Source organism: Besnoitia besnoiti (genome assembly GCF_002563875.1).
Source record: "Besnoitia besnoiti strain Bb-Ger1 chromosome Unknown contig00151, whole genome shotgun sequence".
NCBI lineage: Eukaryota > Apicomplexa > Conoidasida > Eucoccidiorida > Sarcocystidae > Besnoitia > Besnoitia besnoiti.
In genome coordinates, this window is record NW_021704029.1 from 1 (window position 1) to 13,363 (window position 13,363).

Sequence of the window (13,363 nt, forward strand, 5' to 3'; positions counted from 1 at the left end):
GCGAGTCTCCGCGATGGGTTTTTTTGCCCTTCCTTGCGCATTGAGCCAAAATCAGCCAGAAACAGACGCCCGTCTTTCATCACCAGAAGATTAGCCTCTCTGAAGTCACCATGCACGACTCCTTGGCGTTGGAGATTGGCCACCAGCCGTATTAGATCATAGGATAGCTGTAGGCGGGCATGGTACACGATGTCGCTGTCCCGTACGGCAGGATCACACATTGCGTTGATAACATCTTGAAGGTCTGTATAGGCCTTCGGCATCAAGAAGAAAACATTTCCGATCAACGTTCGCGAGCCAGGGATAGCGACAGCGAAGGTCTCCTTGTTTGGAAACTGCACCATGTCGGTGGGGACCAAGAATCGAAGAACGGCTTGAGCTTCCCTTGGGTCTTTGACCGTGGCGAACGCATCAGTTAAACGACCCTCTGCCATCACATCCTCTTGTGACATCTTGAAAGGCTCGCGGAGAGCAATAGGAACTTTTGCGGCGAACTCTGCTCCGGTGTCCACGTCGGAAGCCGTGAACACCATCCCGAAGTCGCCCCTGCCGAAGACGGGCCCCCTTCGGAGCCGCCGTGGCGCTCCCGTCCGCACCGAGACCACTTCCACGGTCACGTCCTGTGGCCAGAACGTAGCGGAGAGCCCTTTGTCCAGTGTCCTGAATGCCCCCGCCTGGCGATCGACTGGGTGGATTTGCTTCGATACCAGTGTCAAAAGGTGCTTGACAATGGAGTCCCCTGGCTCTATGCCATGAACCAGCGCGAGGTCAGCTCCCTCTGGTTGACCCAGGTCTGCAAAACTCGCATCCGACGAAGAACCTGGTTCCTCTAATCGCGATCCCCTGAAGTGGGCGAGCCGCCCGGACGCTCCAGACACATGGCGCCCAACAGTTCTTGCGGCCCCCCGCGAGTGCTGAAGCAGACTGTGGCCATAAGAAGCTAGTGCACGAGGCGGGGCGTCCACCGCCACATGCGTGTCTCTGGCATTTCCAGTGCCTAGATCCAGTTGCCTGCGAGTCCTCTCAAAGAGCAAACGGGGATGGGTTCGCTCACTACTGGCCGGGGTGTCTTCTAAAGGAGAGGACTCAGTGAAGGAGCTCCCGACGTGGGGATCGTCCTCCCCTGGTGCAACCGATCCCGCGGTCACGTGGCTTCTTCTTGAGGTCACCGCTGAAGCGAGCAGGTGACCGAACTGCGAGCTTAAATGCACGCTCACCCCCTTGTGCACCCCCAAGACAGTGCCCAGTGCAGCTAGAGCTAGCCACACACGGCATGACGCCTTTCTGGCGCGTTTTGGGTCAAACACCATTTTCAAAGTCGGACGCAAGCGGTCATCCAGTCAGAAGTATCTCTACAACTAGCACTTGGAAAAGCTTTACAAATGAAAGGGCAGTTGGCGTCCTGCGGCCGGGGCTGCTTGGCGCCTGTCGCTGTGTCTCAGAGCAGAGCCCACAACTGCGAGCTGGTTTTGCTGAAGACACCTGCGCGTCTCATTTTTGTTGCCGCTTGGCCAGCCAGACAGCTTTCCCCACAAAGCGTTGACTGTGTGTACGGCATACGGCCCCCTGTCTGTCACTTGTGTCTTCTCATGGACAAAAAACGAACAGCAGCCAATCACGCGCTGTCTCGCAGAGAAACGCTGACCTCGGCTGCGTCTTAAGTGTTCTGCTGAGACAGAGCCCGTCACAATGCCCGAGGGCATCTCTCTGCGTCAGAGGTGCCCTGCCCCACACTCGCACCCCGGGGGGCGCCTCAGCCTCCGCCGTGTTCAGGGTCGCCATTAGATATATGGAGAATGCGGATGACTGTGTGCGGCTTCGCTGCCTTGAGTACCTATTTTTGTCGAAAACGCGATAGATCGTGGCGGCTCTCTTCTCCGACAGGGACTTGCGCCTGTATCTCGTAAGCAAGATTAGCGCGATAGATGCAACGCACTCGATGGTTTTATCTTGTTTCAAAAACGCTTCCAGAGTCCCGCGCAAAACACATCAGAATCGTGCGTGCGAGTGGCACTCGTCATTGGTACCTCGCCCAGTGCCAGGGAGTCAACCACGAACGCTGCCTGAGCAGATGCATACATGACACTTGGAGCGTGCACTCGTCTGCTGGCGACTTCAGGTCACCGAATCGAATAGTCAGACTCTGATGTGCTGTAGCACGCTTGCATGACCGACGCTGTTTCGCAGTGTATTTGAGTTGTAGCACCCCTCACCTGTCTCAGCTGTCCCCCTCTCAAACACGTGATGCAGTGGCGCCTTTTATATCGGCGACGAACGCTCTGAGGGGGCGCTGAAAGTCCAGTTGTTATATCGCAAGGGGCGTGATCGTGGTGATTCGACCACACATTCCTCACGTTTATGCATAATTATTCGGAAAAATTTGCGAGCGGTAGCTGACCCTAAACCCTAAAGGGCTGAAGTCGTAAAGCGCTAGTGTGTGTAACTTGCTTTCCTGCCCCCACATGGCTGAAAGTGGCGCGTGAAAGAACAGCGAGGAGTTTTCTTCTTGCGTTGTTGACGGCGTTGTGGCTGGCGCCGCTGCTGCACCTACCCGTCTACGATCATGGAATTCACAGAGTGACACCAGAGCTGAGGAAAACCGTGGGCTAGGCCGAAGGAAGAGAGAGAGGCACGGTTGACGCGGACGCGAGCCGCGCAAATGCGTGCATGCAACCGCGGGACGAAGTCTTTGCAATGAGGAAGCCTCCGCGTGTCGGACTGAGAAAAGTCGAACAAGTTCCGTCGCTGCCGAGACTCCAGGACCGTCAGTGGCAAACGAAACTTGTGGACAAAGTATGTGGAACCGGCTTTGTATGAAAGTGGAGGCCAACAGAGAACACAGCTGTGGCCTTTAGAAGTTCTGTAAATGGACTATGTTCGTCAGTGGCAAACGAAACTTGTGGACAAAGTATGTGGAACCGGCTTTGTATGAAAGTGGAGGCCAACAGAGAACACAGCTGTGGCCTTTAGAAGTTCTGTAAATGGACTATGTTCGGCTGGATCCGATGCCACGGAGTTCTGCGCTGGGTAGGAGACAGCAGCGAGATAGGCTCGGGGCATTCATCCCTGGAATAACAGAGCAACACAGCACTGCTGATGCCTTCCATTTTGTGGTATGACTTTGAATTTCGTGCCCAGATACTGCATGTGCTCAGCTCGACCCCCCCTGCTGCTTCTGTCGAAGGAAAGCCACCCGCCGTACGCGCTGGTCGCGGCTTGTTCGTTGGGCGTCTCGCCTTTTTTTTTCTCCGTCAGTCTCGTCTCCTGGGACGACCATTGCCGTTGCTAGTACCTTAACCGTTTTGTTTCTTTATCATGCGCCTTGCCTTTCCACCGCGCCAGTGGCGTGCGCAACTCATCGAGTGCCCTGCTCTCGCTGCTTGCCCGTTGCGGAGGCGTGGACCCCTTGGGTTCGTCTCCTCTCTCGTAGCTCTATCGTTTACGGTAGCGTCAATGGCAAATGTGCGGCGTCGGCGCGCATGACTCCGCAAGCAAAGTAGGCTCTTTTCCCCGTCATTTCTGGTGTCGCGTCGTGGCCCTGTCGGCGCGTCTCACACCACCAAGATGGAGAGCACGGCTGCAGAGGCGGGCGCGCCTGCCTGTGGGGACTCCTCGGGAGGCACATCCAAATGCCGGAAACAGCGCACAGTTAGCGCGTCGTCTTCGTCGCCCCCTGAGTCTCCTGACTCTCCTGGTGCTGAAGGCCCTGGTCGTCGGCCGGCAAGCGTCTTCAAACTTAGTGCGTCTACGACGCCGCTAGGCTCAATCTCCTTCTTTCCCCCGTCTGAAGGTCACGAGTCTGGGCTGTGCGCCTCCCCACACGGTGCGCTTCGAGATCCCTGCTCCGATGGACTTAACGAGCCCTCTAGGCGCCGCGGAGATTGTTCCCCGTTTTCTGTCGACAGGGGCGCGCTAGGTGGAGCTCCGACTTGTTCGCTCTTCGCCCCTGAGAGAAGCACTCGACTCACTCTCAATCCTTTTGCAGCCAGTGAAGATGCCACGGGTAAGTAGGCGGGGCACATGTTCTGTTTTTCGGGAGCGTCGGCACTGAGCAGCACGCAGCATGGAAAGCCTCCAGCGTGTTTCACAGTCTTTACGCACTCGGGTTGTGCGTTCATGCAACCCCTGGATTGTAGCCAAGGGACGCGAACTCGGCGTGCCTTCTGCGTCTGCCTTCTCCCTTGAAGTAGAGGTCATGCGCCTTTCTGTGGCTCAGGCAAAGGCCGGTCAGTTTCACGCGATGCTTGTTTTCCCAGCTTCTTCGGAGCTCTCTGAGGTTTTAGGTGGGCTTTTTGTGTGCGTTTTGGCCCTGTCCTTCGCGGCTCTTTGCTAGTGTCTCACAAGTCGGAGCGGCTGACAATGTGTGTGCATTCGCAGGGCCCTGTGCGACACGCAGAGCCGTAAGACGCCCGCCAGACGCCTGCAGCGGAGGCGGGGTGGGGGTGCTCGCCGGTGGATTGCAAGATGCTGAAATAGCTCAGCTGTCTATCAGGGAAGCGGAGGAAGACAGCGCACTCTCGGGGTTTGTGCTCGGAAGTGTCATCGAAAAGAATACTTCCTCTGCAGATGCGCACGCGACGCCCGCTCCGTGTCCGCCTCAGGCGGCCTCCGTTGCGCCACCGTCAGACTCATATCCGCCAGGCAGCAGCGGGCCTTTGTCCTTTCTGCCTTCGAACGCAGCTATAGAGGCTCCCTTCGGTTTTCCGAAGGCAGTCCATCGGTCGCTCCTGCCATGTCACAGTCGTCGGGGGGCCGACGACAACGCCGGCACACCAGGAGGCTTGCGACCGAAAACGGGGCCTACCGGTGCGACGGCAGCAAGCAGCTTCAGCGACCGTGGCAGCACGAGCGTTTCAGGACCTGGGGCGGTGGGCAAGGCATTGGCTGCGGAGATTGAAAACGAAAATCTTCATATTTTGAGCCGCATGCAGCCCCACGAGATTCGGGAGGCTCGGGAGGAGATCCTCCAGCGCTTTGGGGCAGAACGATTTGCGGCCCTGCAGAGACGAGCGCTCCGGCGGGCTCGTGCGAAATGCAGCGGCGAACATCAAGAACAGAATGGAAATGCTGAGGCGACGAGGGGCGCAGCAGCTGGACGGGCCGCACGGGGCGAAAGGCAGCAGCTCCAGAATGAGGACGCTGCGCGCCTGTCCGCGTTCCCGCGCGAGAACAGAACTGAGGAAAGTCAGACGCGCCTTCAAGCGGGCGGCTCAGCTCCCGCCGCTTCTCCGGTGCCGCCCTCGTCCTCGTGTGCATCGTCTACACAGTCATCTGTTTTTGCTCTGCCGGGAGGCAGGCAGTGCGTTCTCGAGTGGAGCCTCGAGCCGCGTCGGGCGCTGGCAGCTGCGGCGGCCCGGACGCCGGCTTAGGGAAGAGAAACGACCTTTGGGCCCGCTTTCCAAGGTGACGGGCAAGGACTGAATGGGGGGGTTGTCCGGCCGTGCATGCAGGGTCAGTCAGGCAAGGACGCGGCGCAGTCGGCTGGGGCTACAAGTTCTGTACGATTTGATCTCCAGGAAGCTGCGAAACTGCAGTGGGCAAATCCGCTTGGCCTGGAAGATGCGAGGGGTGGACCTCTTGAGGAGGAAGACGGAGAGTGGGAGCACCAGCGTGTGCAGGGGGGGGTGTTCACCGGGGTACCTGCGAAAGCAGGGCGAGGAACGAAGACACGCATCAGAATTGAACGTCTCCGGTTCGACTTCGACGGGAAGCTGCGGAGCGAGGTCTTCCCGTCTCAGGTGCTGTGGAGTAAGCTGTGTCTCTTGCGACAGGCTGGCGAAGAGTCCCTGTGCTCCGCTCTGTTGGCGAATTCTCTACCGGATTTGACGCGCGAAGACCCTCTCGAGTATCACCGAGGTCTTCACCACCATGGCGATGAAGCAGCGCTGGCGGGATATACACTGGGCGAGCTGTTGCAGCTGGCTCAGAGCGCGAGTCGGCCGCAGGCGGCTTCCTGGATGTCGAGTGCTGCTACGCCCTTCTCCTCCCTATTGAGCAGAAACCGGAGCCTCTTTTGATTGCAGGCGTCCTTGCCCCGGTAAGACGCACGGGCTCGGCTCGCGGCCCTTCTCCGCGACGCCCTCTCTTCGCACCGTCTCTGTAACTGTCGGGAGCTCGGCTGGGCTCTGCCGAGCCTCGGTCGAGGGCTGGAGTGTCTCAGTGCATGTGCGTGAGAAGATGTCGAGTACAGAATGCGAGACGCTGCTCGACCGGCACACGTATGGGTCGCACGCAGGCTTGTCTGCGCAAAGCACCATGCACACATAGACTTCGCGTCTGCATCATGCGCGAATCCATGGAGAGCTGGAGCACCCACGAACGTCGCTGCATCTTTATGTTGGACTCGTGCTGCTGTATGTTGTCTCCAGCTCGGCGTCGTTGTCGCGTGCTCACCCTCGCGCGTCGCCGTGAGGCGCGCGTCCCTGCCGCCGCCTACCGCCGCGGAGTGTGCAGAGCGCAGAGGCCGTCAGCGTCTCCGCGCGCCCTGCATCAACCTCCGGTTGCAACTGCAGCCTTCTCTGCACCCTCTGCTTACGCGTCTTCTAGCTGTTTCGGCCGCCGATCGCTCCTTCGTCCACGCACACCCGCCTCTCTCCGGCGTCGCGTTTCCGGCGCGTCGGGCGGCGGGGCCTGGGCCTTCGGTTGGACGCCTGTCTCCGCGCCCGGCAAGCGGGCACCAGTCTCCTTTCCCTTCGCCGTCACCAGTCGGCGCGCTGGCGTGCGGGGTGGGTTTGCGGGCTCACGAGACGGCAGCCGAGCTTCTCTTTCAGATCCGCGCGTCACCGTTCTTCACGCACCTCGTCGAGCTCGCGCTCTACGAACTTTTTGAGCGCTTTCTGTCCGGCTTCAAACGCGAGTTGCGCGCCCTCGCGCCGTTCAAAGCCAGCCGGAGTGCCCAGACGCCGCCCGCGAATGGGCTCGCCCAGGCCGGGGTCGCAGGCGCCAGTCCGCAGCGAGACGCGAACGGGGAGTGTCGCAGCGGAGTCTCAGGGGTCTCTGCTTCGTCCACGCTTCCGCACCAGAAGAGAGGCTCCATGGAGAGCGAGAACGTCGGCGATCCGACAGAGGGCTGGGCGGCGGCGGCTGGCGCAGCACTCATGCGCCACCGAGAGGAGGGGTTGCAGAGGAGAGAAATCGGTTTGCAGTCATCTCGGTTCTCCCCGTCTGCGTGCTCGGGGCCTTGCTCTGCGGAGCAGAAAGGCGCGAATCGTAATGATTCCGGGAAAGAAACCAGGCAACAAAGACTCCCGCGCGCCCCCTCCCCACCGGCGAAGGCCTATGTGCTCAGTTTGCCGCAGGCGCAGGTGTCTACGGAGAACGAGGAAGCGCGGCGAAGGCGCCACCAGGGGGGGGCAGCGCCGCAGCAAACCTCGCGCGTGTTGCAGCGGACGAACAGAGGAGACTGGGAGGATGCAGAGAGGGCCAGAGAGGCTGGTAAAGAAATGGCGTCGCAGAGGAAACTCGCGGCGAGCGATGGACGAGAACTAGCCCAACCAGGAAGCGAGGAAGCGATGGGGCCGCGCAGATCGCGCGACGCACGGAAAAAGGACCGAGACAGGGATGAATTCGGCAAGGCGTCCGCAAGATACGAGGATAGTCATGGCGGCGCGAAGCAGGCTTACGGCATTGCAGAGGCGGAGAGACGTGCGTGTGCGCTCTTCAGTCTCGATCGCCTTTTGCGAGCTGAAGACGTCTCTGAAGCCTTTTCTCTCGTGGCTCCACGAGCGCATCCGTACCGCGTGCCGGTCCCCTCTCAGTTGTCTTCCGGTCCCTCTCTCTCGCCTTCATCTGGCTCAGATGTCCCGCTTCCTTCGTCTGCATCCTCTCGCTCCGTGGCTCGCGCTGGGTCACATGGAGCATTGTCTCCCCATCCCGCTGCGTCCTCGCCTTCTGCCGAGCTGTCGCTGCAGCAGCGGTTTGCTGTAGCCCAGGAAGCGCTGACCGCGCTGCCGGGCGGGGCGGCTTTGTATCTTTTTCTCCATCTTCTTTCGCGGCATAGTCCCTCGACGCTCGCCAAGACTGTCGCGTCGTGTGTGCGGAAGACCGAGCCAACGCTCGCGCCTCTCGTTCTCTTCCCTCTCCTGGGCTCGCCGCCAGCAACTTACTTCGAGGACGCGATGAAGCGCCAGCTGCTTCACACCGCTTCCATCTATCTGCTGGTGCTGCAAAACACTGAAGGATGTTTAGTCGTTCGGCAGAAACGCGCGTTGCCTCTTCTTCGAGCGGCGCTGCGGCTCGGCGTCGCAGGCCTCGCGCGGAAGCTCGTGCGCTTCGTGCTCGCGCTCCTGGTTGCCTATCCGGCGCGGAAGAGGGCGGAAAACAGCGCGTGCGAGGCGACCGGGGATCCGACTGAAAGTGCGAAGGCTCGGCAGGCGTCTGTGCATGCGCTACGGGAAGGAAACTGCGAAGAGGATATCGTCGTGCCGTGGTCGGGAGCAGGAGGGGCCCCCGCACTGTGGGCTCCGCCGGCGCTGTTTCAGGAGCGAAGACGAAGCAGGTCGCACGCAGCGAGGAGTCGCGCAGAAGAGAAACCTGCGCGAGAAGGCGAGCAGCTCCACTCTCAAGTGGAAGAGGAGGAGGGCTCCCGAAGAGCCCAGAAAGCGAAGCACGGCCAGCGTGCGGAGGAACGCGCGGAGAGACAAGCCGACGCAAAAGCAGACGAAGAGAGGGCCATCTTTCAGCTTTACCGAGATGTTGTGGCAATCGTTGAGGACTGTCTTTTGAGTTCGCTGGTTCATCTGCAGTGGCTCCGCGTTTTTCAGTTGACAAGTGTCCTCGCGCTCGATCTGCCTGCTTGGCTCTTTCGCCTCCGCCCTCATATCTGTCGCGTCTTTTCGCTTGACGGGCCGTGCGGATTGCTTCCGTCTCCGGAGTCCGCCCCGGTGGTGTCGCCCTGTTGTTCGCACTCGCAGTGCCTATTTCTGCAGGACGACCCAGCAGTGCCGTTTGAGCGCGTTGTCTTGTCGCTTGTAAGCCAGCTCGGTCTCAGCGCTCGGGGCTTCGCGTCTCGCTCGATCTGGTCTGCCGCGCAGTGGCGAGCTTGCCTTCTGGGCTCTCGTTCGTTGCCGTCCCTCTGTCGTACGACGGAGATGGGTCGCCTACACCAAGGCTCTCTTCTTGCGCGTACGTCTTCTCGCGCCTCGTCTCATTTCGGGGTCGACGCGTCGCTTGCTATTTCAGATTCGGCAGAGGCGGCCCCGGCTCCGACTGCTTGTCGAGAGGGAACGGATCTGCAGTCAGAAGAGGCTGACGCCCGAGTTCTTGCTGCGTCGCCTTCCGCATGCGAGTGGAAGCGGGGCAGTTACGCAGCCGTCTCTGGGGCGTGGGTTCACCTGCCTAGCGTGAGGGGGCTCACTCCTTCGCCTGCTCCGGCCTCGCCGTTTCCGCCCCCGACGTTTCGTGAGTTTAGGGCCTGCACTCAGCGTCCTCATGCCGGTCTGCATGCGCAAGTGTCTCCACCTTCTTCCTCTGTGCCTCTGCCTCTTCCCGATGGGTGGTTCACACACAAGCAGGTCTACAGGGGTCGCCTCGCTAGCTCCTTTAGTCCGCGGACGAACGCGAGGGCGGGGGCGCCGTCGCCTCCGGCGGGGCTGCCACAGAGACTTGGGAGGCGGGTGCAGCCGAACTTCGTGTCGGGGAGCGAGGGCGAGTACAGTCTCAGGGCGGCGACGGAAAGTCTGACGGCTTTCTTTCTCCACGTCTTCGTCAGAGCCGACCTGCCTGTGCTGGCGTTGGCGCTCCTCGTGGCCGCAGGCGACCGCGAGGGAGTGAGGAGAATTCTTTCTCTCTCGCCGTCGTTGCGACTGCGCATTCAGATGAAGCAAGAGGAAAGCAACGGGCGCGTCTCGGCTTCCGCGGACACGACCGCTCAGCAGCCGAGCAAGGCAGCGGCGCTAGAAAGCGGGCATCCTGGAGGACGCAGTCGAGAAGACGCGAAGACTGCAGGAGGGGGTGCAGTGCGCAGGAAGCAAAACCGAGACGCCGGCGGGTGGGCAGCAATGTCTCGCTCCTTGCGAGAGCTGCTTTTCGTCATGGCTGAGCAAGCGGCAGAAAGCGGGGCGCCGACTGGAGAACGGATAGAGCCACCTGCCGGGAGAAACGGTGAAAGAATCCGTAAAACGTAAACGGCTCGACGAAAGAGATACCGGGCGGGAAGGGGGTACGCGACGCGGGAAGGATTCCGTCGCGATCGAGAGTGAGAAGCAGACACAGAGGACAGGGGACCAGTCGGATGGAGCCGATGCACAACGCCAAGAGGCGGAGCGTTGGCGCCAGAAAGGAGCCGAAACAAGGGGGCGGGGCCGAAGAGAATCCATAAGCGAGTTTCTTGTTCCCTTGGGTTCGCATATGCATGTCGTGTGGTTGCTTCCCAACTCTGCAAGCGTAGATGATTGTAGAATCCGGCTCGCCGAGCTCTTGGTATGAAGCTACGCCATGCGAGCCGGAACTCTTAGTCAATGCACACACGACAGTTTGCAAGGCGTAATTTTTGAGCGACCAGCACCGCGTAAGAGATGCTTCTGCACTATGCATCACAGTTTGTGGCCTTCCCAACGGCGCGCCTTAGGTAAACTACGCATCGTACTTCCGACCCCTCTGCCTTGTATTCATTTCACTTTGAACATACATTCTTTCCACACCTCCCGCTAATGAGTGGGCACGGCACCAGCCGTGTGTTGCATTCCCGCTATGCTCCGGGAGCGACGACAATGCAGGAACACGGCACTGTTGCTCGATATTTTATGATGTGTGGGACTAACATAGCTGCTCATTCAATTGTGGCTATGCATCTGTGCAGCCCCGTACGCGAGTCCTACAGACAGAGAAGCTTGCGTATTCCTCTGCTCCCGAGCTCCTGCCTAACCAGTATGAGCTACAGAGAACCTGCTTTGGCGCGGCAAGGCACGAGACATCTCAGTGTGGCAGGTGCGCTCGGCTGAGCCTGCGCGTCTACACCGTCAGCCGACGACAAATTCTGAAATCCAATGTGCTCACCCATCACGTCAGGCGTTTCTGCATACCGTAGAGCAGCATGGTCGCTCAAGCTCCCTCGACTCAGCCTCCACCATGTTCCGGGACGCTACTGGATATACGGAGAATACGCAGGACGGTGTGCGAGCTCGTCGCCCCCTTTGAGAACCCGTTTGTGTCGTCGATGAGATAAGTTGCAGCGCCTCTCGGAACGGGTTGCGACTGCGCGCGCGTGTTTCATGAGAACGATTGGCGTACGATCGTTTACATTCGACGCACTGGATTTGAGTGGTTTTGGATAACCACGCGGCGATCCAGCAGAAGATACATTACGATTCTGCATGCTAAAGGCACGTTTCCGAGTCATGTCGCCGAGTGCCAGGGAGACGGCTGTGGACACTGTGTGCCCTGATGAGTAAAAGACATTTCGAGCGTGGACTCTTGCGCGAGCGCAAGAATCGAAAAGTTACATCCGGGTGTGCTGCAGCACGCCGGAACTGCTGAAACCCTTTTGCTGAGCATCAGAAATGTGACGCCACTCACATCTTTCCTGTCGCACTCTCGAAAATGAATTATACCAGCATCGCCTATGTCAACAGGGGACCTGCAAAAGACGTTGATGCTCCGGCTTTGCCACGTCGCACTGCGCCACGAGATACCGATGGGACGTCGTCCTGCGTGTACCCGGATTGACCCGGATCTCGCCGAGCATCACCTGAGATGTAGTCCTCTGTCGACTCCGAGTCACGTTCTCGTCTCCTCTTTATAGAGTGGCAGGAAGCTGTTTATCTCTTCTACGAGTTGCTTCGCTCCAGGAGTCTCCAGCGCTTCCACTGGAAGCAGCGGCTTGGCGGGCCAACTACTGTGAAATTCTTTTATCAGGCGTACCATGTACTGGGGAGGCGGCGGGCCGCATGTTTCCATCGGTTTGTTTGGACTGTGCTCGAGTGCTAGGAAGTAGCCCAACTCTATGCCCCATAGATTCGTTAACACCGATCCGAGTTCCATAACCTCATCTTTGATGTGTGCGGTTAGCGAGTCTCCGCGATGGGTTTTTTGCCCTTCCTTGCGCATTGAGCCAAAATCAGCCAGAAACAGACGCCCGTCTTTCATCACCAGAAGATTAGCCTCTCTGAAGTCACCATGCACGACTCCTTGGCGTTGGAGATTGGCCACCAGCCGTATTAGATCATAGGATAGCTGTAGGCGGGCATGGTACACGATGTCGCTGTCCCGTACGGCAGGATCACACATTGCGTTGATAACATCTTGAAGGTCTGTATAGGCCTTCGGCATCAAGAAGAAAACATTTCCGATCAACGTTCGCGAGCCAGGGATAGCGACAGCGAAGGTCTCCTTGTTTGGAAACTGCCACCATGTCGGTGGGGACCAAGAATCGAAGAACGGCTTGAGCTTCCCTTGGGTCTTTGACCGTGGCGAACGCATCAGTTAAACGACCCTCTGCCATCACATCCTCTTGTGACATCTTGAAAGGCTCGCGGAGAGCAATAGGAACTTTTGCGGCGAACTCTGCTCCGGTGTCCACGTCGGAAGCCGTGAACACCATCCCGAAGTCGCCCCTGCCGAAGACGGGCCCCCTTCGGAGCCGCCGTGGCGCTCCCGTCCGCACCGAGACCACTTCCACGGTCACGTCCTGTGGCCAGAACGTAGCGGAGAGCCCTTTGTCCAGTGTCCTGAATGCCCCCGCCTGGCGATCGACTGGGTGGATTTGCTTCGATACCAGTGTCAAAAGGTGCTTGACAATGGAGTCCCCTGGCTCTATGCCATGAACCAGCGCGAGGTCAGCTCCCTCTGGTTGACCCAGGTCTGCAAAACTCGCATCCGACGAAGAACCTGGTTCCTCTAATCGCGATCCCCTGAAGTGGGCGAGCCGCCCGGACGCTCCAGACACATGGCGCCCAACAGTTCTTGCGCCCCCGCGAGTGCTGAAGCAGACTGTGGCCATAAGAAGCTAGTGCACGAGGCGGGGCGTCCACCGCCCATGCGTGTCTCTGGCATTTCCAGTGCCTAGATCCAGTTGCCTGCGAGTCCTCTCAAAGAGCAAACGGGGATGGGTTCGCTCACTACTGGCCGGGGTGTCTTCTAAAGGAGAGGACTCAGTGAAGGAGCTCCCGACGTGGGGATCGTCCTCCCCTGGTGCAACCGATCCCGCGGTCACGTGGCTTCTTCTTGAGGTCACCGCTGAAGCGAGCAGGTGACCGAACTGCGAGCTTAAATGCACGCTCACCCCCTTGTGCACCCCAAGACAGTGCCCAGTGCAGCTAGAGCTAGCCACACACGGCATGACGCCTTTCTGGCGCGTTTTGGGTCAAACACCATTTTCAAAGTCGGACGCAAGCGGTCATCCAGTCAGAAGTATCTCTACAACTAG

At 59.4% G+C, this 13,363-nt stretch overlaps 5 protein-coding genes across 5 annotated transcripts; 3 read left to right on the top strand and 2 right to left on the bottom strand.

The window, feature by feature from the left end:
- Nucleotides 1–90: 90 nt before the first annotated feature.
- Nucleotides 91–1,310, bottom strand: BESB_029550 (rhoptry protein ROP5; the record flags this gene model as incomplete). The annotated part of the gene is made up of 2 exons (XM_029361623.1): nt 91–99; nt 207–1,310. 2 exons carry the CDS (start codon nt 1,308–1,310, stop codon nt 91–93), a joined length of 1,113 nt encoding a protein of 370 aa, XP_029214706.1.
- Nucleotides 1,311–3,564: 2,254 nt separating this feature from the next.
- BESB_029560 (RPAP1 family protein) lies at nt 3,565–5,369 on the top strand (the record flags this gene model as incomplete). The annotated part of the gene is made up of 3 exons (XM_029361624.1): nt 3,565–4,003; nt 4,137–4,283; nt 4,378–5,369. The coding sequence occupies 3 exons, from the start codon at nt 3,565–3,567 to the stop codon at nt 5,367–5,369; spliced, it is 1,578 nt and encodes a 525-aa protein (XP_029214707.1).
- A 75-nt stretch (nt 5,370–5,444) lies between these two features.
- Nucleotides 5,445–6,017, top strand: BESB_029570 (RPAP1 family protein; the record flags this gene model as incomplete). Its single annotated transcript, XM_029361625.1, has 1 exon — nt 5,445–6,017. The coding sequence occupies one exon, from the start codon at nt 5,445–5,447 to the stop codon at nt 6,015–6,017; it is 573 nt and encodes a 190-aa protein (XP_029214708.1).
- Nucleotides 6,018–6,191: 174 nt separating this feature from the next.
- Nucleotides 6,192–10,124, top strand: BESB_029580 (RIC1 protein; the record flags this gene model as incomplete). The annotated part of the gene is made up of 1 exon (XM_029361626.1): nt 6,192–10,124. The coding sequence occupies one exon, from the start codon at nt 6,192–6,194 to the stop codon at nt 10,122–10,124; it is 3,933 nt and encodes a 1,310-aa protein (XP_029214709.1).
- Nucleotides 10,125–11,715: 1,591 nt separating this feature from the next.
- On the bottom strand, nt 11,716–12,937 carry BESB_029590 (uncharacterized protein; the record flags this gene model as incomplete). The annotated part of the gene is made up of 2 exons (XM_029361627.1): nt 11,716–12,339; nt 12,404–12,937. 2 exons carry the CDS (start codon nt 12,935–12,937, stop codon nt 11,716–11,718), a joined length of 1,158 nt encoding a protein of 385 aa, XP_029214710.1.
- Nucleotides 12,938–13,363: the final 426 nt, after the last annotated feature.